Genomic DNA, 27,566 nt, shown 5'->3' with positions numbered 1-27,566 from the left:
CAGGATCATACTGAGTAGAGGGGCAGCAAGGCCCAAGACTGTGCATTCCTCTTTTCCTTTGCAGTCTAACCTGTGACCCAGGCCCTAGAGCTATGAGGCCCCTGGCCTCAGTCTAGCTGCTGGGCTTGGTTCCTGTTTGACAGTCACAGAGGGGCTGAAATTTGCTCATGGTCCATTGCTAGTGAGGGCCATAGGTGGGCCTCCATGGCATCTTCAGCTAAATAATTAGGGCTTACCAGACCTCACCTACCTGCTCACAACTACAAAAAGATAAAAATTGGTTGTTAACACATAAATCCTTCAGAATCAACCAGAAGCCACTCTAGAATTCAGGCTAGGTCCAGGGCAGGACTGCCAGCAGGAGCAGCAGCAGGTGACTCCCTGTATGCCTTCCTCAGGACTTCAGAGAGAAACAAAGGCTATCAAAAAAGGCTCCTGCCAGGCAGTAACCATTCTCCGGAGCTGTTTGCTGGGACACTAGTTGCTCTCCCACAGCGGGCTGCACCTCCAAGCCTCTCAGTAGGACTATACCTAGTAGGCTCTTGCACCTCCTGGTCTTTGTGTAACTCTGATGGAGCCTTCTGTAGCAGGTTCCTAGAACATGGGCTGCTGAGACCCTCCCTGGAGGAGACAGGAAGACCTGCACCATCCAGGTGGAAACCTGCCAGTGTCTCAGGCTCCTCTGCCATATCCTGCTCTTATCTGGAACCCAGCACAGCTCCCATTCCTGCCAGCCACTGTTCTCAGATTCTGAAGGCTGCCAATGATCATCCATTCATTTCCTCCCTGAACTCCATGCTATCCCTAGATAGGACCCTTTTTGGCAGGGCCTCTGGTCTGTCATATGCAGACACCCCTCATGGACTTTTTGTGGTCCTGGAGATCCAGGCGGAAAAAGAAGGCTTTTCCAATGAACTATATCCCCAGACTAAGTCCCTGTTTACATATAAGGTCATATTTTGAGGTCCCAAATGTAATGAATTTGGAAGCCGACCATCACCCCAGCAGGGGTGTCACTATGAGAGATACTCACCAGAGGCACATCCATTTGGATTTGGTGCAGGTCCCCTGTACAGATTGTCTGCAGGTCAGAGCCTTGAAGCTTTAGTAACTGTTATGTTGTAGTGGGGTCAGATCAGAAGATGCTATCCAAACCTATCAAGCTGACATCTTGAACCATGGTTGTTAACAGAGGGGCCTCTAGAACTTTACTGTATTGATACAAGTCTGCAGAGGACCTGGATTTAATTCCCAGAACCCACATTAGGAACCCCACAATTACCTGTAACTCCAGTTTTAAGAAATCTAACTTACCTATCTGGTCTCCAAGGGCACCCAGCATGCAGCTGGTGCACATACTGACGAGCAGGCCTATGCACATACAATACATAAAAATAAAATGTAAAGATAGATTCACCATTTGAAAACATGCTAATACAAACGCACACATGAATTTCAGCTTTCAGAACTTCATTTACATTGTTGATTTTCAGGGGATGGCAGGACTTGGGGCTTTGTGGGACATAAGGCAAGTGGCCAAGCCAGGATCTGATAAAAACGGAGAGGGCCTGCGTCTGGCTCTCTATTCCTTGTAGTCCCACAGTCCTGAACTCACATGGCTTCCATAGTGAATGGGAATTCTCGGGAGAGCAAGAATTAGAAGTGACTTTTAAGTCATTTTTGAGAAGCTGAAGAAAGCAGAGTCTGAGGGATCTGTGGGTCAGAGACTACCATGGGGAGGGGTAATTTGAAGTGCCCAGGTGGGCCTCATATCTTAAGTTTCAGAACAAGGTTCCCTCAAGCCATGAGTTAATTTGTTAGACACTCAGCAAATTCCCCCCCCCCCCCCACACACACACACAGGGGTTGACTTGGTTGGAGTCTGAGAGAGAACCTGGAGGACTGAGGAATCTATTGCACCATTCAGCCCCATTGCCTCCTTACCAATCCCATAATCCTTTTCAGAGCCACCAGTGGGACCCTGACCTTACCAGAGTCAGAGATTCTGTGGCAAACATTCCTAGAATGAAGGAAAATCAGCAGAGACTCTGAGAATCCTTTTCGTGCAGATAACCTGAGTGGCCAGCGATCTCACCCCGCGCATCAAGCTCTCTAGGCACGTAGGGATCAGCAACGGTTGCGGGTTGCACGCAGTGTAGGCTGCGACTGCGCCACCAGCCTCAGCTTCCCCACTTAGGACTGGCCACACGCCCCGGGCCCCAGGGCCAGGTGTGCCCCACACGCTCTTCCCCAACCTCCGCCCGGTTCCCACGCTCCACAGCGACCGCACCCTGGGTCGAGCTGCGTCCATAGGCCGGCTGTGCCTGTGGCAGCCTTGTAAGGCAGTGGCTGTCTCGGGTGTCCGTGTGCCGCGCTCCGGCTGGGAGGGGCCTTAGTGCGCGCCTAGGCGCAGCGGGAGGAGGAGGGGCATGTGGGCGGTGCTGGAGGGCGGGGTCCGGGCGGACTGCTCAGGGAGCTCAGCGCCCCCGGGCTCGCGTCTAGTCGCGGAGGCGCAGCAGTGGACGCGTTTTGGAGGTAAGCTAGCGCCGGGCGCTGTCCGTGGTCCGAGGCGCGGCTCTGGGGCCAAGGCTCGGGACGCCTCCGGTCTGTGAGGCTGGCCACCTGCCACTCTCTGCAGTGGCTAGATCAGCTCCGGCTGCTGAAGCATTGCTTCCTCAGAGACCTCGGCAGGGGTGTCAAAAAGGCTATGCGTGTACACTGAGCCAGGCGCATTGCGTCGGAACTTAATACGGCGGACCGAAAGCACCCCACGGCTCCCACCGACCCAGGTACCAGGCCTCGCCGGGCCCCAGGTCGCTGCCCGAGGAACCTGGTGGGAAACAGGGTAAAAAGAAGCCACCGCCCGGAGCCGCGCATATTGACGCTGGAGCTGCTGGGGCGTTCTTGGGTCTGGAATCTTGAGTGCGCGTTGCGTCCTGCAGGTGACAGTGCCTGTTCGCTCCACCACTCTCCTTTCAAGCCTGCATCTCTCATTCGAGATGGCGAGGGTTCTGTCAGGGTCTCGTGTTGAATGCTCGTATTTGCACGTAGAAGAGGGAGGATTTGACCCTTGCTGGGCGGTTTCGGTTATGTAAACGAGGCCTTGAACAAGGTGAGGAAGACAAGTGGCGCAGCGTTGGATAGGCTCTGTGTCCTGGTGATCCGTCGATCCTGTGCCTGTCCTGGGGCCAATGGTGGCGTTCGGCCCAGCGCCCACTTGGCGTATCTGGCCTCTCTTGGCCGCGTAAGTGGCCTGCATAGGTGGCGCGAGCTCTCCAGGACTGGAGCAATATGGAGGGTTGGGTGGGGGTGGGGGGCGCGAAACCCTGCTTTCCTAGCCTTTAGCTGGGTTCTCTGGCAGCGGGCTGCTGTTTCTGCTCGCGTGCCGGCCCCTCTCCCGTCACGTGACCCTGGAGGACTGGCGAGGGGGAGGGGCACAATCTGTGCTTAGCTTCTCTAAAGGACTCCTCTATTCAGAAAAACTCGTGATTACCACAGGGACCCACCATTAGAAAAGGTGCCCTATTCAAGGGGCATATTTGAATTGACAGGACTGAGAATCTGATGGGGCAGTGAGGGCGACTTGCCTAGCAGCACGTTTTCCTCTTGGGGCTCCTTGGGTCCACCTTCTCCATTCTTGGAAGTTGTGGTATATAAGGCTATTTTAACTATCATCTAAGATTTGGGGAATTTTTTATAAGCACTAGAAAATCCCGTTTAAGAACATTGAAACTACCCATGAGGGGTGAAGACTTGGGAGAAGTCTGTAGAACAGGGACCTGAAGACAGCTTTGTGAGTTCCACGGAGGATGAGACCTCGCTTCCTCAGCAGGGCCTGCTGTCCTATTTATAGTGCACGACTGAAGGAGGAGCCTGTAGGAGGTGTGAGTTCAGTTTTGCCAGGAAAGGGAACCTTGCAGTCTTGTCCATCCCTTCTCCCTCTCACAGTAAGGATGTGCCCAGAGAACCCATGCAGGAAAATGGAGCTTCCCACTTCCTACTGAAAGGAAGAGTTGGAGCTGCTCAGCCACAGACAGGGTTCGGATATGGCTGCCAGTCCCCAACACCCTCATGGAGTCTCCTTGTGCTGATTCAACCTGGGAAGACCAGTTTCCTCATAGAGAGGGGTCACAGTGTTGCAACCTTCGCATCCTCTATTGATGCCCACAGCATCTCCCTATCTACACCACCTCCCAATCAAAGTAGCCCTACCCATGACAGCCCCGCCCATGACTCGAAGGAGTCTCCTCGTGGCATCCTTCAGCAATGGCATTACCCTGGGCACTCCCCACCTAGGGCAGTTCCACCGAAGACCCACAGCATACACTCATAGTACCCTCAGATCTGTGCCCTATCCTACCTCTGTGGCCCTTGGAAGCCTCCCCCTAGTGTCTTCGTCCCAAGCAGGAACGGCATAGAGTGGTCCTGCTGGGGTCTCAGAGGGTGTGGTTTCTGTGTACTTGTGTGCCCCACAAATGGTTTACTGTTATCAGGGAAAACTCCATGGACAGAATGCCACTTCCTGATGAAGAATGAGACCTCTTTGGGTCCATGGTCTCTCTAAGTGTCCAATGATGTAACTCAGCTGTAAGCCGTGGTTTGATGTCTGAATGCCCACATGTAAGGATTTCTTTGGTCTCTCAGGCAAGCATGAGGAGAGTGATCTATGAGTTGAACCTCGGTCTCCTTTCCCACCTGCCAGGCTGGAGTGATCTCTGCCAGATGGCTGGCCCCTCAAGTTCCCTCCCACAGGGACCCTGCTTCAGTATTGTAACTTCAGTTTCCTCCTGGCAACCATTCCCACTGCCCTTTGTCCTGTGGTGGAAAGTGTGGGAGTGGAAGGGTCTTGATGATTTCACCTTGTGGACATTATCCTGGAAGACTGGCTTAGCTTGTGCTGTCCACAGATGAAGTCACACAGCTACTATTCTATTAGACTATCTTCTCTGAGCCGTCTTGGTCTAAGCAGGCTCTAGTTTTCTCACTTTCCGTTCTGCAGTCGGCTAGCTTGCCTCTCTCTTGGGAGATGGAGAATACCGCCCTAGGGCTCTCCTGGGAACTGCAAGGCCCCTGATGAACAGCAGTAGCTGGGCTTTGAGTTTTGTGCACCTCCAGATCTAATGAACCAGGGGTGCTGCTTTCTAGAGCATTCCACCAGTTACCTTCCCTACTTTTGTGCTCTGTGTTCTGCATCCCACCAACAATTGCCTGGGATGGACGTAAGTGTCCCCACCTGGCCAGGTGTGTCTTGTGTCTGGTTTGGGGTTGTGTCTGTGCTCTGCTGGTTATGCTCACGAAGCCTAGCATTCATTGCTTGTGTTCTCGGGCTCTCCCCTGGACGTAGTAGTCTTTTGTTCTGATGAGTAATCTCCCCCTTTCCCTCCTTATTGACTACAGAGGCTTTTTGTATATATCGGACAAGCTATGCTTGTTGTATACAACAGGAATCTTTTCTTCTTCCAGCTTTGACATTTTAGTCTCTCGTCACTTTTAGATAAGCAGAAGTCCTTTTGAGAGAGTGTATCCTGTGGCAAACCTCCCCTGCTCAAGGGTGTTTGGCTCTGGTCAGTGGTAGATGGGCGTAAGAACACCGAGGAGCTCAGCCTTCTCGTTCCCCTGTAAGTGTGCCATGTGCCTTTGCTACACCCTTGCTCACCTTCTCTGTGCACTTCCATTGTTTTCCGTCCCAGCACGTAACAACCGATGGCGAGATACGTGGGTGTCACAGAAGATAGTGCCGTAGGTAGATCGGTGCAGAACTCGGTCTACTTGGGCTGACTTCGCAGGGCCTTTGGGTGTAGCCCCATCTAGCTCTCTGGCCCCCTCCCATGGCTTTGTCCCCTTGTGGCTGCTTCCAAGGTAGTTCCTTCTTGGAGCAAACTCCAGAGGAAAGGCCTCAACCAATTCTTTACAACACTCCTGGGAAGCCTTACTTGACTCAGGAGAGCCCAGGAAATTGATTTAGTCACTTCCCTCAAGGTCTCGTGTTTTGGAGGGATACATGCAGACAGTGCTATCTGGTGGTGTCTGTCCTACAGGGGCACTGGCACACAATTGACCTCCCAGCTGTGGATAATCTAGGTTGACTTCCTGTCAAGATACTGTTTCCAAACCTGGTTCCAGGCAGAGATCCTGGCATGAAGGTGCAGATAGATGTTTTGAGGGGCTCCTGCTCAGCCCTGTTAGGTAGCTGCCTGGCTCCAGGTTAGCTGCACCCACTGGCTCATCTTCATAGCCCCCTGTCACTGTCCAAGAACAATGCTGAGATGTGTGGCATGCAACTTGGGGATGCCCATGTACATTTTGGTGATCATGAAGCCATGTTGATGTTGTGTTAGGAACCAGTGACCTACAAGTTCATCTGCGTCCCTTGGACCTGACACATGGAGCCGACACATGGAGCTTCTAGTTGGAGCATGGTGGCAAACCCTGGCATGCCACTGTGACATAGATACTCAAGAGTGGTCTTCAGTACCTCTGTGGTAACTAGATCCCACAGTAAGCATCCCTCTTGATCTTGATTGTATCCATTCAGACCCATACAGGATGCTGTATTGGCAAATATTTTGGAGGGTGAACTAGAAATAGTGTTTGATCAATGTGATGGGATTTGATTTCAGTACTCACTACTGGCCTTAGAGAACTGTCTAGAGCCTGGGGCTAAACACTGGGTATGTGGGGGCTACTGCTCTCTTACTCTCCACTCACATTTCTGCAGCCATCCAGGGCTCTGGAGAAACCTGCTTTCTGGCTGGACAGTAGGAACAACCTTAGAGAGTTACCGAACACTCTGGAATATCTCATGGGGTTTGTCTCATTCATTATTTTTAGAAGGCATTTCTGTGACTCCCACAACCAAGAATGGTGGCTATCCTCATTCCCTTATTCTAGAACTGTAAGCCAGAACCTCAAATGGTCATTCCCGGAAGCGGCTTTATTCTCGAATTTCCTACTGTGGGCAGGCAATCAGGGCAACATTGTGGGTAAGGCCCGAAATGTGAGTTCCAGGAAGGTATGGGCAACTGGGTAGAGCAGCCAGTGTGGCTTTGGGGAGTTCTGGGCTCATTTCTGTGGCCCTGGATGTGGGAAATAAAAAAGAACCTAGGTGTATAGAAGCCTAACTCTAACCCAGTCTCCTGGCCCAGGATTCTCTTCTCCTAATGTGAAGTGTGGGTTTTTCTGAAACATGTAGCCCTGCTTTGCCTACACTGCAGCCCAGACCTAGGATATAGGAAGTGAGTTGACATGGACACTGGGCTACCCTTCCCCTGCCACACCCAGGAGAATTGTGTTGTGTTTAACCTAGAAACGCTGAGGAGCACAGGGTTTGGTCCTCACGTCAGTCTGTAGGCAGCGGCCGGGCCTTGGGACTCCAATCTTTGTGACTGGGGACTGTGTTCCATCCTCAGCAACCCTAGTCATCCTCTGAGCTGTTTCTGCGTGCACTGTGTACATGGGGCTGGGTGACAAGAGGCCTGGCTGGGTTTCCTCATAGATTTGGGCTTCTGGTACTGCCTCTGTGTGCCTGCAGGATGTACACATTCAGAAAATGCTCACTTTGTGGGAGTTCACCCTGCCTGGGATGACAGCTCCCATTGAGATAAGAAGTGACATGGGGTGAGCGGAGCAGAGTCGAGGAGCAGAGTGTGTGACTGTGTTATTAACAAAACCATCATCAAAGGCTGTGCTGTGTGTAAGTACACCGTAACGTACAGACTTGTGTAGGAGAGGCTGCCTGTGTCCCATCCTCAGACGAGCCCTCTCTAGGGCTAGCTGGATGTGTCTAGATCCCACACAGTCAGACTAGCCTTGGTCTGATCTGGGATCCCATAGGACTAAAACGTTGGTGGGATGTAGTGAGGAAGAAGAGGCGAGTAGTGCCCATTTTTCTTTCCGTCTTGGACAGACTTCTTTCTCTTGGATGTCAGGTCATGGTCTTTCTAATTGGCTGCCCCTGACCTCATCTTTGCTGATGAGGCCTGTGGAACTGAGGGCAGCCTAGCTGGTGGTCAGGGATTGAGTGGTATGTGTCTTGCAAGTGGATGGAAGTCTCATTTCCCTGGATTTATCTGGAGGTTGCTTCTTTCAAGTCCAATCAGCTCCTGGTAATGAGGATGAAATGGAGGTCATGGAATGTTCTAGAGAAAGAGCTATCCCTGGCCTGTGCTCTGCTGTAGAGATTCCCCAGAGAGGCAGAAGTGTTATCTCCTTCTTTTCTGTATTCCTTCCTGTTCCCAGACACTTGCCCCACACACTGATATCTGTCTCACTCATGGGTACCTGCCCTAGTTATAACCCCTACTTTATTCATGAACACCCATTGCATTCATAAATGCCTTTTCTGTTCAGGGACACCCTGTTCTGGTTGTAGTAATAGATTCCTTGCCCTGCTTACAGACAATCCATTGATTCCCTCATTTCCAGTCCATAACGGGGCTGTGCCCTGAGGTGTGTAGCAATTGATGCTTGGCTTGTCACCTCTGGCGTTTGTATTCTTTATTTCTTTGTTTGTATCGCTACATGTGTATAGGTTGTTATGTGTTCAAGTATACCATGTGCGTGCGTGTGTGTGCGCATGTGTGTGTTATTTCTCAGAACTCACTAATTAGGCTAGGCTGGCAGGCTGTTACCAATCTCCCCAGTGTATAAGGTTAAAAGCACACATGGACATACCTTTTGTTGTTGTTGTCATTGTTGTTGTTTTTATCATGGGTTCTAGGAATCAAACTCATCTCAGAACCGACTGAACTATTTTTTCCTACCTACTGTAAGATTTTTCTTTAAGAAAAAAATATTTTTATTTGCTTTAGTATTTTTTTATTCTGAAAAAAAAATGGGGCCCAGTTGATTTCCTATAGGCTTTGTTGGGAACAGCCAATCCTTTGGAGTTGGCAAGGAAAGGTCGGGGTGTGTGGGATGCAAGGAATCTCGTCTGGACGAAAGGGGTCCTCAGGATTTGCAGAAAGCCTTGCCCCTGGCATCTGTCCACATCCCCTCCCACTGCAAGATCTGTAATTCTACCTTCAGCTGGCCTCCCCTGCCCTCCTCAGGCCTGGTCTGAAGATGCAAATCTGGTAACATAGTCTGTCCCTACAGTCAGTGCTGTTGCGGATAAGTTACCATCTCCTGTCCTCCTGACCCCTCAGGGAACATAAGCAGTCATTGCTGGGTCACCAGCTGGCGCCACTCCCCTCCTCCACCACACACACCCGCTCTCTATGCTCTCAGTGCTGCTGAAGGAGGACGGTTCAGGGAGGGGCACTTGCTCATAGGCAGACTCTGTAGGATGAAATTGGGGTACATCCCTTCCGGCTGGCTGAGAGACAATGAATTAAAGGTTATCAGGAAGGGGGCACAAGGCATATCTAGGACACTTGCCTGAGGTGTGGGAGTCACACTTTGGAAGTGCAGAACACACCCGAGAGGCTGTCCTTTATCACTGAACTTGGTAGATCAGGTGCCTTCCTGGAACCTCTTCTAAATGGGCTACCTTCCATGATGGAAATTATAGTGACATGGTGGGACACTCAGAGATCTCCTTAAGCTTTAGGTTTGCCTCAGATGCTGTGGGGCAGGGAAAACAGGAGCCCAGGGCCTTTACACAGGGTTGGGAAAGGGCTGCAGTGGGTCATCACACAATACTGAGGAGTGAAGGAGAGAATTGGGCCTCCATGTTCCTGGATACCTTGTGTGCGGCCTCAGTTCTCTTCAGATTCAATTCGTTCTCATGGCTGCCGTTGGGAGCTAACGGATCACTTCATGCTAGAGAAGAGAACCTGTGGATAGGAGCTGTGTCCTCACAGCCTGCTCCTGCGTGTGCTCTGATTGCACGGCGCCCTTTTGCTTCCTTTCACAGAGCAAGTGATGCTCTTTGTGGAGCCACAGTTAGGACCTAACCCACAGTGACTTCTATATCCAAGATGACTTACGATATGATATGAAGGTAACGCATGTTCAGGATAAGACAAAGCAAAGGTGGACTCAGTGTCTGGAGGTCTGACTCCAGTCCCCACGGTGCGTCTGAGGGAAGGGTCTCATCCCCCCTGTTGCAGCCTATCCTTTGTGACACTGTGTTGTTGGTGCCCTTCAGTGGTTGCCGTCTAGGTTGCATACTGAGCTGATCTTGCTGAAAAAAATCTCGGCACTAGGACTTTAAGACAGTGTGGCCATGCTGTCAGCCACTTAGCGAAGTCACAGTCGTCAGCTGCCCTGCCACAGAGCCCAAAAAAGCTCCTGGATGACATATTCCAGGGTTGAGCTCAGATGGGTTCTGCTTTCCAGAACTCGGTTGTTACTTGAGCCTCCTATTGATTCCTTTGGGCAGATACCTTTCAGCCCGCACTCTGCCCTGACTCCTCAGTGCAGAGGTTCACTCCTCCTGAAGTGTTCACTCATCTTCTTAGAGTGTCCAAGTCACCAGGAAGCTCTCTGAGCTGCCTCTGCAATCCCTGATCTCCCGGATGTGGAAGGGAGTCCAACCCAGGAGTCTTTCTCCTACAGCATGTGAACAGTGGAGGAGCTGGAAGTGAGAGCTCCTTCTCACGAGGCCTATCCCCACCTTGGTACCTGTTCACTATCTCGAGGGACCACAGAAACCTGGACAGGACGCAGTCTGCACCTGTCTGATGTGGAGTGGCCACACCAGCGTGAGGTACGCCCTCACTGTCCTGACGTGCCATTCTTCTGCTGCTGGTTTGCTCACAATTCCTTGCTTGGTTTAAATTTGCTGCTGGCTAGGCTCTGACCTGCCTTACTGTCCTGCAGTCCTCAGAAGGCAGAGCCCCTCTCATGTTTCAGTGTCCTGTGAAGGCCCAGTGCAGGAGCTCAGATAACTGATCGAGTGCATGGACTTGATTCACCATGAGTCAGTCTTGTGGCGATGTAGGAAGTCCTGGGCTTCACATTCACCTAGAGCTTCCCACTTAACCTTGCTGTCTCCGTCTGCTGAATTCTTCTGTTGTGCTTTTATCACCATTTTTCAAGGGAGATGGGCAAGAAGGGGACCTGACCTTTGTGGCTGACTGTCACTTGTGTTATTCTGGCTGTTTAGGGAACTCACCCCTTCGTGAGTTCAGCAGGGGCCACACTTCACGGCATGACTTGGTCACATTGTCATTGAGATCTCCAGTCTGGACAGGGCCTGCACACTTCAGCTTTGTGGGCCAGTGGTGTGTGCCTATACCAGGAGCATTCAGTTCCCAGAGAAAAGCTAACTGGGAGCTCCTCATTCCTGCTTCCTGGGGGCTGGAAATGGCATGTGCCTACCTGTGCTGGAACATCAGTGTCTGTGGTGCGATCATCTACATATCCCTGTGCTCCCGAGTTGTGCTGGGAAGTAAGCCACCTCCTCTGTCTTCTTAGCCTTCCTGGATGTCTACCTGTTTTAGGAATCAATGGCCCACAAAACTCCAGAGAATGTGGCTACACTTTCAGCTTTCCCTTCCTCGGAGTGGCCAACTGCACATTCTAGGATCCCAGGGCAGGGCCTTATTGTGTCTCCAGGGTCACTCATCACTCCTGGCATGGCTCAGCCTTTGCTCAGAAGGCTCAGGTGTGAGCATGACTGGCCTGGATCTTCGGGATGGCATCATTTTATAAGCTCTGGGCATCCCTCTGGGCATTCACCCACGGCAGGTAAGGCCCAGGGAGGAGGCCGTAGAAATGTGCCTGCTGGGGTTAAGGTAAAGCCCACTGCTGCTGAGTCAGACCCTGTTTCCTTTTTCTAGATTCTGCGGGTGTCAGGCTGGCGGGGTCAATGCCAGGTCCAGCAGCTGGACCAACACAGTCATGCTGGGCATTCAGCTCCCAGGGGTCCCAGACCCTAGGAAGGGTGCTCGTCTTCAGCTCTCACCGTATCTTGTTGCCTGGTACCACTGAAGCAAGAACCAAGGACACAGAATGGCTATGAGAAGCAGAATGACCCCTTTCTTCTCCTTCTTCCCTAGCAACATGGCTGACAGCAAGGCCAAGCCCACCAAAGCTGCCAACAAGACACCACCCAAGTCCCCAGGAGACCCAGCCAAGGCTGCTAAGAGGTTGTCGCTGGAGTCAGAGGGGGCCAATGAGGGTGCAGCTGCAGCCCCTGAGCTCAGTGCCCTGGAGGAGGCCTTCCGGCGGTTTGCAGTACACGGGGACACCAGGGCCACAGGAAAGGAGATGCACGGCAAGAACTGGTCAAAACTGTGCAAGGACTGCCACGTGATCGACGGGAAGAACGTGACCGTCACCGACGTGGACATCGTCTTCAGCAAGATCAAGTAAGTGTCGTGCGGGCTTAGGCAGCGCAGCTCATGGCAGTGGCCATGATGGTCAGTGAAGAATCTTGCTCGCAGATGCTGAAAGCTTGAAGCTAACGAGTGGGCACAGAGCCTCTGGTGTCTGAACAGTCTGGGCAGTACACTGGTCACAGGTGCCTAGGAACTTCTTGGCCATGTCCTGAGCTGTGGACCTTGCCTTGGTCCATTTGGCCTTGGATGTGACCAGGGCGGGGACTTCTGGCCTTGAGAAAACTTAACTCTAACCAATACCAAGGTTAGTGAGCCATCGTTACACACGATCAGGATCGGCTTAGGTAAACAGAGACCCATCTGCCGTGCGCTGAGTCTATGAGGTCAGTGTGAGGCTCAGGACGATGTAGCTTTTCTCCAGGATATGACAGTGGCTCATGACACCCACCATCAGCCCATTATCCACCTCCATTAATTTTGTATTTGATAAATGATCACACATGCAGCCAAACTGATAAGAATCAGGGAATGGCCGTTCCTCTCCTGTCCTGCCTTACGTCTGCGTGCTCTCAGGTCCTGTGGTTTTTCTCTGTAGGTGGTACCAGCTGAGCGTCGCTTCCTTCTCCAGAGTTGGGTGGGGGATGTCTTCACGACTGTGGTCACCAATCGCCACTTTGCTTGTGGAATTGTTGGTGCTCTTCAGGTCTAGTAAGGCTTCCCTGCCCCCAGGTCACGCACGGGTGCGTGGGGGAGTCTTTGAGCCACCGCCAGACGGATGTCACATGCCAGGAACATAGACATTCCTGGGAAGGTGGAGGGATTTAACATGGGAACCGATGGGGAGAGGTGGCATAACCCAGATGACCAGACTCAGGGTGATAGTGGCGTCTGTTTGAGCTGAAGCTAGCGGCAGCTTCTAGATCCCCGTTGAGGGAAACGAAAGAAGCTGAGCCTGAATTTGCAAGGTCCTGGCACCTAGGAAGGGGGCTCAGTAGAGATGACTGAGCCAGCGCCTGGCTGTCCCCTGGCTTCCCAGTGCTGGTGTCAACTCCACTGTGTACTGGGCTTGAATATCTCAACCCTGTGCTGCCAAGGGAACTTCCTGTTGTACAGAGCACACAGAAGCAGGTCTTAGTTTGAATGTTTGTACTGGAAAAGGCCGAGAAACATGTCCCGAAGGGATCCTGCATCCTGACCCTCTCCAGGCTCTGCTGATCCCAGGGGATTCCAAAAGGGAGTCCGAGCTAGTCTGTTCTGCTTGTTCTGTCTCCTTGTGGTCTTCAACCCCAACGAGAAGCTGGAGAAGAGGCTCTCCATGTAGCCTCAACCTATGAAAGCAGATGTTGTGTGGCCGTCGTTAGCCCCAGCCCTTTCTCCCTTCCAGCTCAGGTTCTGTTCCTGAGATGCATCTGATCTCCCCCGGGCCGAAGTGCAATTATCGTGGGTGAGGATAATAGAGGAAGTTATGGCCGGTGGCTCAGATTCGCGTGGTCTCTTTTAGCCTGATGCCCACTGTGAAAGCCCTCGCCGCTACTCTGGCCTGGTTCTATGATGATCATATTGGCACCAGTCCCCCCCACGCCTATCTGGAAGGTCCAGGGCGCCTGTGCACTTCCAGACTGTGGTCCCTAGGCCTCCGTCAGCACTGCTTTCTCCACAGCTTCATCTGTGTGTAATGCTGTTGAGTGCCAGTGACCCAGGCAACCCCCACAGAGGCGGGTCTACTGAGCACTGTATTCTATTCATTCTATCACTTTTACAGGAAGGACCCAAGACAAAGGGTCAGGAGATAGTAATTCTCCCCCTTGAACAGAACAGCACAGTGATGGGAGATTGGCAGCCATGAGGAGTCTACAAAGTACAGAGCAGGTCATAGGGACCCAGGGACATGCGTGCAGCAAGATTAGTCCACAGAGCCTCTGTACTGCTGCTGCTCCTTCCTACATGACATGGGAATCTTGATCCTTATAGTTCCTGAGACCTTCCCTACACATTTTGTGACTGTCTCTGAATTAGGCAACTGACACCGCCATGGCCCTTGTCTTGTGTGTGTGTGGTGGGGGGTGTCTTTTCCAGGATTGGTAGAGCTCACTGTGCTGGTCACGTGGCCTGTCCTGGCTATCACCGGCTGGGAAAGGTGCAGCGTCCTCATAGAAACTGGCCTCGTGCGTTTCACTGGACAGTTCCAGGCAGGGATGGACAGGTAGGTCCTAGTAAACAAACCTGCTCTGGTAGGTTGGCCAGTGGTGAGTGAGGTACACTGACCCAGGCTGCAAAATAATTGGCACTAGGCCCTCTGACACACGGATATGACCCTCATCCTGGTGCCAAGAACTGCTGTTAGGCCAGTGGACATGACCTGCAACACTGAGACCTAGAAAAGCCAGGTTAGCCCTGTCTATTATATATATACAGTTAGAGCCATGTCTATCATGTATATACAATTAAAGCTGTGCCTACCATGTGTACATTAGCCATGCCTACCATGTATGTATTAGCTGTGTCTACCATGTCCGTACAGTTAAAGCTGATGGTTTTATGGAGTTCACCGCCAGTGTCTAAACTGGCAAACGAACTTGGACCGGGCCCCATGTTCCTTCCCCACCAGCAGGTGCCCCTTATAGAGCTAACCCTGAACTTTCCAGAAACCCTGGAAGCTGCTCCCACACTGGGATCATACAGAGTGTCTCTTCAGCAAGGCTAATGAGCTCATCATACTCTCCTCCTCAGACATGTCCCTCATGATACTGTGTCCTTAGTAATCCCAGTGTTCAAGATAGACAAGATCCAACCAAAGAATAAGGAGACCCAGAGACTTGTGTCTATGGGGAAGCTTTTACAAGGGATGGTTGGAAGGTAGGAAGAAGTGACCTTTCCAGAGGTCAGTCAGCTTCTCCAGCTTCTTTTGAAGGAGGCTACCTTCCAGCTCTGTGTGCCTGTGTATATGCCCTGCACCCCCATGTAGAACTTGTGTTTTTACAGCCTCCTGGTGGGTGGCCTTATGTAGTCACGGGTCTTTGGATGACGAGGGCTTCACATGTCCTCCCTGCTATGGGAGGCACTAGACCCACATGAATGAGCCACATGGAGGTGATGCTTGTTCCCAGACTGCAGGACTTCAGATGACTCCAGGACATGGCCATTCCTCAGTGTAGACTCTGGGCTGTCTGGGGACCTTGGACTGTCCCTGCCTTGCAAGTCAAGGTTCTGGAGAGCAAATACATGCTGCTCAAGCCCAGAGAAGGCTCAAGGCTATGACAGTCTAGGCAGGCAGACAGTGCTGGGCTTGATGACATGGTGGGTACACACTAGAGCGGGGGTGGCTGGGGACACCTAGGTGAGGATTCTGTACTAAACAGGGACCCAGAAACTTTGATGTTCTTTTTGCCTCCATACCTGGACCCTTGAGACCCTGGAGGCTGTCATCCCCTCATCTCTTACTGTCTTTGAACTCTCACTCCTGGATTCCATTGTGAACTATGTCCCACCTGGAACACCTCTGTTCTGGAGGGAGATCCTCAGAGGCCTTCGTGAACAGAAGATTCTGAGTCCTATTGTCCTCTAGTGTAGACAGACTGTATTCTGAGTATCAGGGTGCTGAGGGAATGCTGAAAGGATCAGCAGAAATGGCTGAGGAACTCTGGGGTGAGATTTCCAGGGAGACTCTGTCGTCTGTGGTGGTGCTATTTGTATTCTGAGGTCTGGGTGTTTGTGGTCCCTTGAGGGCAGGGATCGCCTCCTATAGGAGTTTGGGGCCCGGGAGGAAATTGCTTTGGTACCTCCAGGAAGTTGCTGACTCTGACAGGACTTGAGAGGGAAAAAAAAGTTCAGCTATTTCTGTTTTGGGGCAGGTTGCCATGGCTCTGCGGGCGTGGCGCCAGCTGGGGTATCTGCAGCCTTTGTTTAGGTCGCTGTCACCATGACAGCGCTTGTTTGTTTTGATGTTACTATGTGTTAAATTTTAAACAAATTTCTTGAAGCTCTATACCAAGTTTTACTGTTAACCTCGACTCCCCATCCTGCAAAAGCCTCAGCATGGCCAGTCTCCACACAGATAATGGAGACCTGACATTGAAGCCAGGCCAGTGTGGCACAGCCTGAGAAACACCCGGGGGCCTTAGGCATTGTCTCCATCTGGGACTGTGTGCAGGAGTGTCTGTGCCTGACTGTGTGTATGTGACTGCCTGTGGAAGAAGAGGCACAGAGGCCTCAGGGCTGGGCTGGGATTACCTACTACCTCCTTATTTTAACCACCACACTGCCAGGTAAGGAGGCCCAGAGACCTTTGGCCTCCCTGGGCCTGGACTGGGTGCTGGGTACCCTCCAGAGTAAACGCACAGATTCCTGCCAACACTGTGCAAAGTCAGAAAGTGACTTGGCTGGGGTGTCAGGGCTGGGTGTCCATTATTTCTGGATACAGGTCAGAAGGAAGCCAGGCCAGTCCCTACATGTAAGAAAGCAGGGTCTAGATCTGTCTAGACTGGGGATTTGTCAGCCACTGCTCAGTCTAGGAGCGGCGTGGTGTTCCTTACATGCTACAGCCTGATGGGACTTTTCTGATATCTGTAGGCTGCCCAGGAGGTTCAGCATAAAGTCACCTAGGCTAATGCAGCCCATTACTCTCAGGGACAGGCCTCGGGTATGGAGTCCTGGCCAGGGTTTTGCATGGAAAGGATGGTTTTCTATGTATACTGCCCATCCAAGCATCTCAGAGAATCCAGACGCAAAGGACCTTAGACGTGCGAGGACCCTCGGAGGCAGCCTCTGTTCCTGGCTGTGGGGCCCACTCAGTTCCACTCACCTATGGCACATATGTCACTGGAGCTGCTCCTTTGGGCTCTGCTTCCTGAGTCTAGGCTAAGGCTAACAGTCGCATGCTCCAGAGAAGAGAGGCCTGACCCTGCAGGCCTGGAACGGAGCAAGATCCAGCTTGCCTCTCCCTCTTGTTCCCAGCAACTGAAGCTTTGCTGCTATTCCTACTTCTGCATGGCCCTCTAGTGGCTATATGTGGTAGTGCACAGTGACTACTTAGTCGCCTCTGGGAAACTTAGGGTTTTGACCTCTGTTGGGGGAAAGACAGGACATGGGGAGCTTTTTTGCCGGATAGTCATTGAGCTAGTGGCTTCTATGGCTTTTCTGGAGAAGGCTTTGTATGTTCTTTGTATGTATGGGGTGATAAATGTATTCTGTTCCGCAGCTCTTCCAGCTTGCCTTTCCCCAAGACCCATAACTTGTCTGAACAGCTGGAGGCACATCTGTCCTCATGGTGTACCCCTACTTAATCCAGGCCAGAGCCATGAGGAGGTAGGGAGGGGCAGATGCGCCCACTTTGGGTCACCTGGTAAATGTTTATCCCATAGCCCCAGGCCCCTTGGAAAACACGAAATGACAAGTAGAACGGGGCTTTAAGGATTTGTTCTCAACAGAGAGATGTAGCAATGCTGCAAGCCACAGATGCCACCTCTAGGCTGGTGACTGCCAGTAAACAGACATAATGTGGAATGTGGCCATAGTAGGGCCATCCAGGCCCCTCTAGACAGAGAGCACATCACCTGCTCCCAAGGAATTTAAGTCCAGTGACCTGCTGAGGGTACAGAGAACTGACAGGCCTAGACTTGTGGCGGCAGCAGCAGCAGCAGCAGCAGCATTGTCTCATGCAGCAGCAGCAGCAGCATTGTCTCATGCACAGGCCTGGGGCCTGAGAAGTCAGTGGGCACGGGAGAGTCCTGAGGAAGGTACAAGAGACTGGTGTCTGAAGAAAATGACCAGACTTCTACACCTCCCTTGAACACATCTAAAGAGTCAGACACTGGTCGCAACAAACAACTTGAGGCCCATGGCAGCTGAGGTTGCTTTGTGGTCCAGCAGGTTCAGGTCAGCTCCCTTACTGTGTCTACAGAAAGACTCCAGAAGGGTTTCCTATGAAGTAGCAGCTCTGTAGGGCAGGAACCTGGACTAGAGGTCCCTTCCAGGTCCTTCAGCTGCTCTCTGACCACCACATGTATAGGGAGGGTATAGCTCTCCACTCCTCAAAAGCACCCTATCTGCCTGCATTAGTATCTGGCTGACAAGGTTGCTCTCTGGTGGTTACTTCAGAAGCAACAGCTTCTGTAAATCCCAGGAAGAAGCGCAGGCAGCCCTGTCTTGTCCTATGTGCCCTTCTCCTTCACCACTTAAAAGTTTTTTTATTCTGCAGGCCTTGACAGGGATCCTTTCACAAAATTCTGAATAGGCTGAATTAGGGGCTCTGTGAAAGCACAAAGCTGAGGTGAGGAGTGGTAGTGTTTGTGGTATTGGTCATAGAGGAGTAGTTGTCAGAGGGCTCTGCTGCTGAGTCTGGGTCCTGACCCCTTTAGCCAGGTCCCAGGGTTCCCAAGAGACTGAGACGCAATCTCAGGCTCCAGGAGGACATGTGAGCAGGCACTCACGTGTAGGCCAGCTTCAGACAGCTTGGGAACCAAAGGCAGGGAAGCGAAAGCCCTAGGAAGATCCCTGAGAGCTCTAGATATAGGCTCTGTCAGAGAACCTTGCAGAGGTTTTTACATCTCTGAGGAAGAAGTGAGCATTGTCTTCTTGGAGCTAGTTGGGAATTCTGCTTCAAGATGTGCCTGGGTCTCCTGAGGAGAGCTCTCTGTGACCTCGGGCACCAACACAGGGCTCCCTCTCCCCAGCAGAACAGTTAGACTTGTAGGGATATAGGCCAGGAAGGGATTCTTGTACCAGTGGAGCAGGCGTTCAACTTTATCTGAATGTGGCCTGTGAGGGGAGAGCCCCTCCAGTTACCCCATCCCCCGGTGACTCATACTGGTGGTGCCTGGTGCCGAGGCGGCCCAGAAATGGCCGTGTGCCCCAGCAGCGGGTTGCCAGGCTGGCCATTAGGCCTGGCATCCTCATGTCAGCCCAGGAAGGGTTGGGAGTAAGAGACAAGAGTGCCATTGACTTCTCACGACAAACAGAGCGGCCCTGAGGGGCCTTAGATCAACACCCCCACACACAAGGTCCGAGGAGAAAGGGAAAAGCTGTCAGCTCCAGGCACCACTGAACTGTGAAGCCAAGCCTCTCCACTGCCCTAGATTGCCCAGTATTTCAAGGGTAGCTGTTGAGTGCTGGGGCTAAGAGCACTGAAGGACTAGAACCCACTCGCTAGGACACAAGGCATCTACTGAGGCTCCTCGCCCATATTAGAGACTATTCTGCAAGGTTCTAGGACCACACACTGTGTGCCTCTAGCTCCTATGTTGTATCCTTGATTCAGTGGCTTCCCCAATCCCCTGAGAAGTAAGGGGGGGGGGCTGTGCATTTCTCAAAGACCGTTTGGCTCAGCTCTCCTTGGTCGTTTGTCCTCTGTATTCAGGACATGTGTGAAGTGCGAGACTCCTCCGGGAACCAGTAAGATCTGAGGTGTGTGGGAACGGTAGTATGTTCATGTCTGGTTCCTTAGCACAGCCACTAAGGGCCACTTTGTTGCCACTGCTGTGTCCTCTCAAGGCTGCCCATGGAATGCTTATCTGGCCACGGTAAAGAAGATTTGGGTGGTTTTCCAAGGTTGAACGACTGAATAAAATCTGTCCATTATTCATAAATGGGTTTAACACGAGCTTAAGTCTTCTCTGTAAGCAGCCTGACCCCCAGGGAGACTGACCACATCCTCCTCAGCACGCAGCAGGCAGCTTCCTCATCTCCTTTGCTTTCCCATGGGTGACTTCCTGTGTGCGTTGCTCCCCTCAGCGGGTTTTCCTCGGTGAGGTGTCTGGCCAAACACTTGGCCCATTTGAAAATTTCTTTTCTTACTGTTAAGTTGTTTGCTTTCGTATTTTAGATTCAAGCCCCTTCTCGGGTTTGTATTTTCTGCAGCTCTGTGGGATGCCTTTGTCTTTCATGCCATTTGAAAGAGCCTGGCTTTTAATATTCTGAAGTCTAGTCTGCCCACTTCTCGGTTATTGAATGTGATCACTTGGCATCATTTCTAAGAAAACCTTGCCCACCTAAGATCGCCTAGGTTATCTCCCAGATATGTGGGAGAAAGTCGTTTCTGGGGTCATGCTCTGAGTAAACTGAGGGAGCTGTGGATCTCAGCTGGCTTAGTCTTGCACAGGGAGCAGATGTTCCAGCTGCTTTCTGAAATGGTCCTTTCTCCTTGACCTTGTTCAGTTAGGCCACGAGTGGGTGTTTCTGGACTCCAGATCTGTCAAACTGTATGCTCACACCTTGCTAGTCTCTCTCACCCTGTCTCCTTCAGGAGACTTTGCATGGTGTCTTGGACCTCCAACTCTGTTTATGGTTTCTTGGCTTGTTGTTGTTGTTGTTGTTTCATTTTGAGACAGGGTTTTGGGGCCCTGGCTGTCCTGGAACTTCATCTATTGGCCAGGTTGGCCTCGAACTCACAGAGCTCTACCTGCCTTTGCCTGCGGAACTCGTGCCCTACCGCTGCCTTGTTTTTGTTTTCTTACTCACCTTGGTTTCTCTGGATCCTATGCTGATGGAGTGGCTTCAGAGCCTTCCTGGGATTTGGTCAGCCAGCTGCTTTAACGCCCTGAACTCTTAGCACTCTGCAGCTGGGGTCTGTGGCTTGCTGGCCACAGGAGGCAGCTTACCTCTGGCCATTTCACTAAAACTCCCCAGCACCATGCGGGACGTGCAGGGTTGTCTCTTCTACATTATGTCAACACATTGGAAACTGCAGTAATTTGGCTTAGTTGGGGGGTGGTGGTGGTAAATGCCAAGTTGAAAATGTCTTAAAATGACAACAAATTTTGGCAGGAGGATTTTGTGAAATGACAGATTGTCTAGGATGCTCACTGGTGGCCACGTACACACGGGGAATAGGAGCTTCAGCCTCAAGGCCACCCTGCTGACTAGGCTGCTCACGATTAGGATTCTCATCAGGCTGGTGTCCTGAACCTTGCCCGCTTTGATAACCACGGCCTTAGACCCTTTCCGACCGTCCTGCTCCTTGATAAGACTAGGGTAACCCTGGAAGAGTTTCATGGGATCTTTCCTGTTTTTCTCTCTGCTCTCCCGCCCAGGAGAGAGTACAGCAGCAATGTCCTGACATGCTGGTTGGTGACTTTTGGCTGTGACCAGCAGGGGTCACTGCAGAGTGCGGGAAGGGATACCTGTAGGGTTGGTCCAGAGGACCTCTCCCTGAGGGAGGACTTACGTGGCCTGTCATCCGCAGAGGGAAGTCCTGCAGGACCATCACCTTTGAGCAGTTCCAGGAGGCACTGGAGGAACTGGCCAAGAAGCGGTTCAAGGATAAGAGCAGCGAGGAAGCCGTGCGTGAGGTGCACCGACTCATCGAGGGCCGAGCACCAGTCATCTCTGGCGTCACGGTGAGGGCACGGGTGGGACTTGACTGTATCTGCCCCTGGGGAGGCCGTGGCCCAATAGTATCTGAAGGTCACACTGGGTAGATTTAGAAAAATCTTACACTTGTTAGTCCTGTAAGTGTGGGACTAACCCAGAGTCAGGAGAGGTAACCCCTTGTCTGTGGCCTAGCAGACACATATTCCTTGCCTGGGTTACCCTGCAGCCCCTGCCACCTCCTACCTAAATGCTGCCATAAACGGTGGCAGTCCTTACCCAGTTCTATCATTTAATATCTTATGATAACCCTCTTCCCTTTCTCTTTCAGAAAGCTGTGTCCTCACCCACAGTGTCACGGCTCACGGATACCAGCAAGTTCACAGGCTCCCACAAAGAGCGCTTCGACCAATCAGGAAAGGGCAAGGGCAAAGCTGGCCGCGTGGACCTGGTGGATGAGTCAGGCTACGTGCCTGGTTACAAGCATGCGGGCACCTATGACCAGAAGGTGCAGGGGGGCAAGTAGCCTTACGGGCTGGAGCTCCGGACACTACAGGTGGCAGGCACAGGACTTACACCCATTGCACTTCATTACATTCCTATGTTAACTGGGCAGAACTCAGAATGCACCTCCACTAGGCGATGGTGGGGGCGATGCCCAGGCCTCCTCCTGCTGGGTGCTTCGACACTTCTCCCTCAGACCCCAGGTTTGGGCCGTGATTCATTGTCCTGTCCTAACATACCTGCCCTGTCCACAGCTGGGAAGTGGACTGCTCTTTCCAAACTGTCTCCCAGGATCATACCACACTGGCCACTCGAGCTGCACGTAAAAGGGGTGTTCTGGGTACTGGCAGAAGTAAGGGTGAGCAGATGTGAGAACTCACGCTGGCTTTATCTAGGCACTTGTAGGGCGGCAGGAGCTAAGGAACTAACCAACCGGATAGAGTAATCCTAAACAGGCCGCTTCATCCTTTATGACCACAGCACACAACTGAGGCTACTCGGTGGTGTGCCAATGTGTGTGTGAACAATTCACATCAGTACACATGCATGTGCACACGCGCGAGCACACACACACACACACACACACACACACACACACACACACACACACAGCTTCACCAACCAAGTCTGTGCTGAGAGTGGCCAAGAGAAAAATGGAAGCTCCCCGGTGACCAGAGGAGTAATATGAAGCTGGAAGTTTCTTCAGTGTTGTTCTAAGAAATGACAAGGCTATGTGCTTGGTCTCAAGAGTGATCCAGGGGGATCCGGGACATCAAGCTGCCATGCCCCATCACCAGGTTGGGACACACATGAGGCTGAATCACTTCATCCAGACCAGGCCTGACAGTTATCCCACCAATGGGACAGAAGCTCTTGCCAGCGCGAGTTATGCTGTGTTTTGCTCAAAACCATGTGTCTTCAGCTCAGTGGAATCTTCTCTGGGTTCAGATTTCCTAACTTTGATCACAAGTGCAAGTGCAGGGCACTGGACACCAGAACCAGACCCAAGAAAGATTTTCAGCATCAGCTAAGGCTTCTTTTCCTGCCGCAAGAGAGAAGTCAGGACTGAGCTCTTCCACGAATGAGGGTGCCGCTTAGCCAGGCCCACAGACCTGTACTATTCTCAAAAGAGCAGCACTTGTTCCTTTGCATTAACACAGCCCTAGCCTTGCATGCAACTTGGTGAACTGTGTAGCCTTGTTCCTAGAAAGAGCACAGTGGCCTCGGGATCTGCTTCCCGGAGCAGATGGCTGTTGGGGGTGGGAGTGTGTCTTACGCGGCTTGGACAGCACAGCTAGACAACAAGGCCGTCTTCCCTACTGCCACGGCAGACAGTCAGTCACATTACCCAGCTCTCTGGGGCTCTCTGGGGCTTCACTGCAACACCAGGAAGGACTACTTACTAACCTAGAGAGAAATGCATGATCCTCGACACCAGACCTCCCAGACAGCAGGCCCTCTGAAAAGTTCAGTTAGCAAGCCCCATCAACATACCCACCGCTGGAAGCTGAGGATGGTAACTTCCTCCCAAGGTTTTGTGAGTTTGCAGTACCTGGCAAGTGGTGGAGCCTCCTCTCTGGAATCTTACCTCACTGGTCTGGGGAAAGAAAAGGACCCTTGCACTTCTCACACCCACGCCCAGAACCCCTAGTCCCCATGTGGCTGGCAGTCTCTTGGTGTGAGGATGCTGTTTTCTACGAACAGTCTAGCTGGCACCACCATAGCCAAGTAAAATGGAGCACATGCAAATCCCTCAGGAGGTGACTGCATGTAGGCCAGGGCAGAGGGTCAGGCTAGTGTGGCATCAGACGGTCCCCAAACATGTAGTGGGTCAGATGTTTCCCTGACCCCATAGTAGTCTGAAAACCCTGGACACAGTGTCCTGTTCAAAGGGCCAAGATGCCAGAGTGATGTCCAGATGAAGAGCCAAGCCAAGTCCAGGCTTAGCAGCCTAGCAACACCTAGGAAACAACGTAAGCGTCCACCTTCACAGGACCGCCCAGCGCCATGGGGACGCTTCATTAGAAACTAGTCACTTCGCCCATGTGCTCAGGACTGGACAGAAAAGCTCAGAGTGGCACGTCCATATAGGTCCTGGGCAGTAGAGGACCAGAACTGCCATCAGAGTCCCCAAAGGTAGGATCCTCAGCAAGAAAGCACTTGAGAAAGCATTTCTAATAGCTCTAACATACCTTGGGCTTTGTAAATGGAAATTGGGTCACTCTGCCCTACTGGTCCTCACTGTCCTAGAACAGAACCTGAGCACCCTTGGGAATAGTCCTAGGCCCACCCATGTAGTTCCTCAGCAGCACCCAGAGCTATGTGAGACAAGTGGTCTTCGTCGTGTCTCCCCTTACCTCCAGTTTCCTCACACAGCACCTTTCTCCAGTCAGTGTTGTTTAACTTTGAATAGAAGCCCTCCCTCTAGATGACATCTGTCATCTAGCAAGGAAAGGGTAGTAACAATTAGATCACAAGGACTTATTGTCTCCATATTGTCAGCTTAAACTGTCTTTGGAATTTGTTGTGGCACCTGTGTTCCCTCTCAGCATAGAAACTGATTGAGTCCAACTTTGCTGCACAGAATGGATGTGCATTTTCCTCAGTTCGATTTGAACACACAGCTGGAGTGTTTGTCTGTGCTGCATGTTTTATGCGATACCAATTAGCTACTACTAATTATGGGTAAGTAGAATCCAGTGTCTGTGAATAAAAACAAAAACTGCACAGCATGCAAACCAAGACCAGGGCCATGTGCTAATAGGTGACAGGCACACAAGAGATGGGGGTAGGTTCTCACAGGGGATAACACCCAGGAGGCGATATTTTTTTTTCTCTATAGGGGGCACTCAGGAGACAGAGACATACTCTGTTGTGAGCTGATCCAGGAGACAAGAAAGATTCAGTCTATCAGGGGAAGACACTCAGGAGACAGAGACAGGTTCTCTTGAGGTATGACAGACAAAAGTAAGGACAGATTTGGTCAGAGGCGACACTCAGGGACACGGATGGAGTGACAGAGTCATGTTTGGTTGTGCATGACACTCGGCATGTTCTGTCAGAGTAATACTTGGATATATTCTATTGGGGGTGATACCCATGGACATGGTCTGTAGGGGGTGATATACAGGGACACATTCTGTTGGAGGTGACATTCAGGAGAAAGGGACAAATTTCAGGGAAGAGCCATTCAGATGGTGTCTTAAGTGTCAGGGAATGATGGTAGGTAGGTTAGAGGCTGTCTGAAACATTGACTCTAGTAGAACCCCTATTTATTTCTATTTAATGCTATGAGCAACTAGTTAGTGGAAATACTTTACCAAAACAAGAGTTCAAATTCCGTATTTAAATATTGTGGAAAGATCTATATTTATACTGGAGTATTTTTACACCTTTCAGTATCCTATCTTACTTTGGGGCATAGGGACATTAAGAGATGGAGACAGTTTTGAAATAGGTTGCACTACAGATCTGCCACCTCCCTTAGTCTGTCCCAGGGAGTTGACAGGTGGCTGCCCTGAGCCAAGACTCAACCTTCCCCCTCCCAGAGGCCCTGGGCTGCCTCAGCTGCCTGCTTTAATGAATAGTTTTACTGGCACACAGCTGTCCCCATGTGTTTACATACTGTTCTGTAGCTGCTTTGGTATTAGAACTGGCTGGGAGGATTGGGACAGATGCCATGGCACAGACACGTGGTATTTGCCACCTGTCCTTTTCCAGGGAAAACTGCCTGCCTGTCTGCAGCCCCCGACCCCCTGTAGACTCGTCTACTACCCGGCTACAACATGGGCACATGGGGGAAGCCCTGCCAATTAAGAATGGCAAGAGTAACAATTTAGCTGTACTGTGAAGACATCAGTAGACAGAATAGCCTTCCAACATTGAGCCAAACAGCTCTTCCTCACCAACATACTACTGACCATTTTGAACTTTACAGTTTAGGGGTGTGGCCATCTTGGGATGATTAAATTATCTCTTCCTTTAGACTTCTTAACTAAACCAAGCCAAACAACAAAGGAAGCCTGTACAACTTAAACTTGAAAGGAATAATATGCTATTACTACTAGTTTGTACTAAGTTTTTTTTTTCAAGAAAGGGAGTTAAGTTTATATATATGTGATATATATTTTTACACTATTTTATTAATGTTAGGGAGTATGGAGTTTATCACTTTATCAGTGTGATGGGTAATGTTGATGTCACAGGTGTCCTGACTCAAAGACACTTATGCTGACATCTAAACCACGCTTGCTCAGAATGTCAGGTCAGGATGGCCCTGCTGTCCCTCCTATAGTGCAAGGCATCCAGTCACCTAGTTGGACATATGGCCTGGCTCATATTGCTTTTGTGAACAGCTTGTGTCTGTCAACATTTCGTTCATTGTGTTTGCTGTTATTAACATTGTGTGTCAAGTTGGTAAAGTGATGAATAAAGGTTTTAAAATATGGATTTCTATTTTCCTTAAAGTCCTGTGCTATCCATGCCAGTCGTCACACCGTCTGGCCGGCAGGGTCTTGACACTTGGGTGCGAACACAGAGGTGTCTAAAGTCTTCCCTGCGTCAGGCTCACCAGCAGAGACTCCTGTGTGTTCCACTCAAGAGGCTGTCTGCTGCTTAGCTTGGGCAGGAGTGCGTGCAGGCCACCCACGTGGCCTTGAATGTGACAGCTGGCTTTGGTGCAGCCCTTTGGGTGAGGTTCAGGCTGAAGGTGATCACTCATAAACCACATCGCAAAGTCAAACACTCCAAAGGCAGGGGCATCATCAGGAGGACTAGAATTAAGGTCCACTTCAGACAGCAGTGCAAAGAGCATCCAGTGAGGGTGCCTCTCATGAGGAGGAAAAACAGTTGGTTTTTGTTTGGCTGTTTGGATAATGTAATAATTTGCTACCAGTAGACATAAAAAGTGCAGAAAAATGATCATACTTGAAATGTCTTTAACAAAAAGTAAAACAGGAGGATAAGTAGGCAGGTGGTTTCAGATTAGTAGGAGCTACGCACATATTTTGTGAAACTAAAAGTATTTCATTAAGAGACGTGAAGCAATCACACAAACCCAAAGGCAAGTGGAGGCTCTTCCGTACTTTGGAGGAATCGAGTGCCGACCAGGTTCCCGATTAACAGGGGTAGAGATGCTGAAAAGAGACAGTCTAAAAACAGCCAGGAGTCATGGTACACATCTCTAACCCCAGCACTCAGGAGGCAGAGGCAAGAGGATCTCTGTGAGTTTGAGGCCAGCCTGATCTACACTGTGAGCTCCAGGCCAGCCAAGAAGGACCTTGTCTCAAAAGGAGAAAAACAGAAAAACAACCACCAACTGAACAAACAACCAACAAAGGAACGACAATACTGGAGCCAGAAAAACAAAACAATAAACAGACTAGAACAAATATACAAAGTGAGACGCAGACAGAACAGAAACAAACCTGACAGGAAGATATGACAGTGGTCTGGGGAAATGAATAACGCCGTAGATGACACCACAAGGAAGGGAAGACAGGAAGCTGGTTCCCCAGATACACAGCTGAAAAA

General features: G+C 51.1%; 1 protein-coding gene across 3 annotated transcripts; it reads left to right on the top strand.

The window, feature by feature from the left end:
• The first annotated feature begins 2,459 nt into the window (after nt 1–2,459).
• On the top strand, nt 2,460–26,483 carry Tppp (tubulin polymerization promoting protein). 3 transcript variants are annotated; one of them, NM_001108461.1, is made up of 4 exons: nt 2,460–2,535; nt 11,946–12,257; nt 21,406–21,559; nt 21,862–22,339. In NM_001108461.1, exons 2-4 carry the CDS (start codon nt 11,950–11,952, stop codon nt 22,054–22,056), a joined length of 657 nt encoding a protein of 218 aa, NP_001101931.1. In that variant the 5' UTR covers nt 2,460–2,535; nt 11,946–11,949; the 3' UTR covers nt 22,057–22,339. The 3 variants fall into 3 exon arrangements, with proteins under 3 accessions (NP_001101931.1, XP_006227856.1, XP_006227855.1); XM_006227794.4 differs by having other exon boundaries at nt 2,521–2,789; nt 21,862–26,483; XM_006227793.4 differs by having other exon boundaries at nt 2,521–3,112; nt 21,862–26,483.
• Nucleotides 26,484–27,566: the final 1,083 nt, after the last annotated feature.

This window comes from Rattus norvegicus, chromosome 1 (genome assembly GCF_036323735.1).
Source record: "Rattus norvegicus strain BN/NHsdMcwi chromosome 1, GRCr8, whole genome shotgun sequence".
NCBI classification, from domain to species: domain Eukaryota; kingdom Metazoa; phylum Chordata; class Mammalia; order Rodentia; family Muridae; genus Rattus; species Rattus norvegicus.
This window is presented reverse-complemented; position numbering and strand designations above follow the sequence as displayed.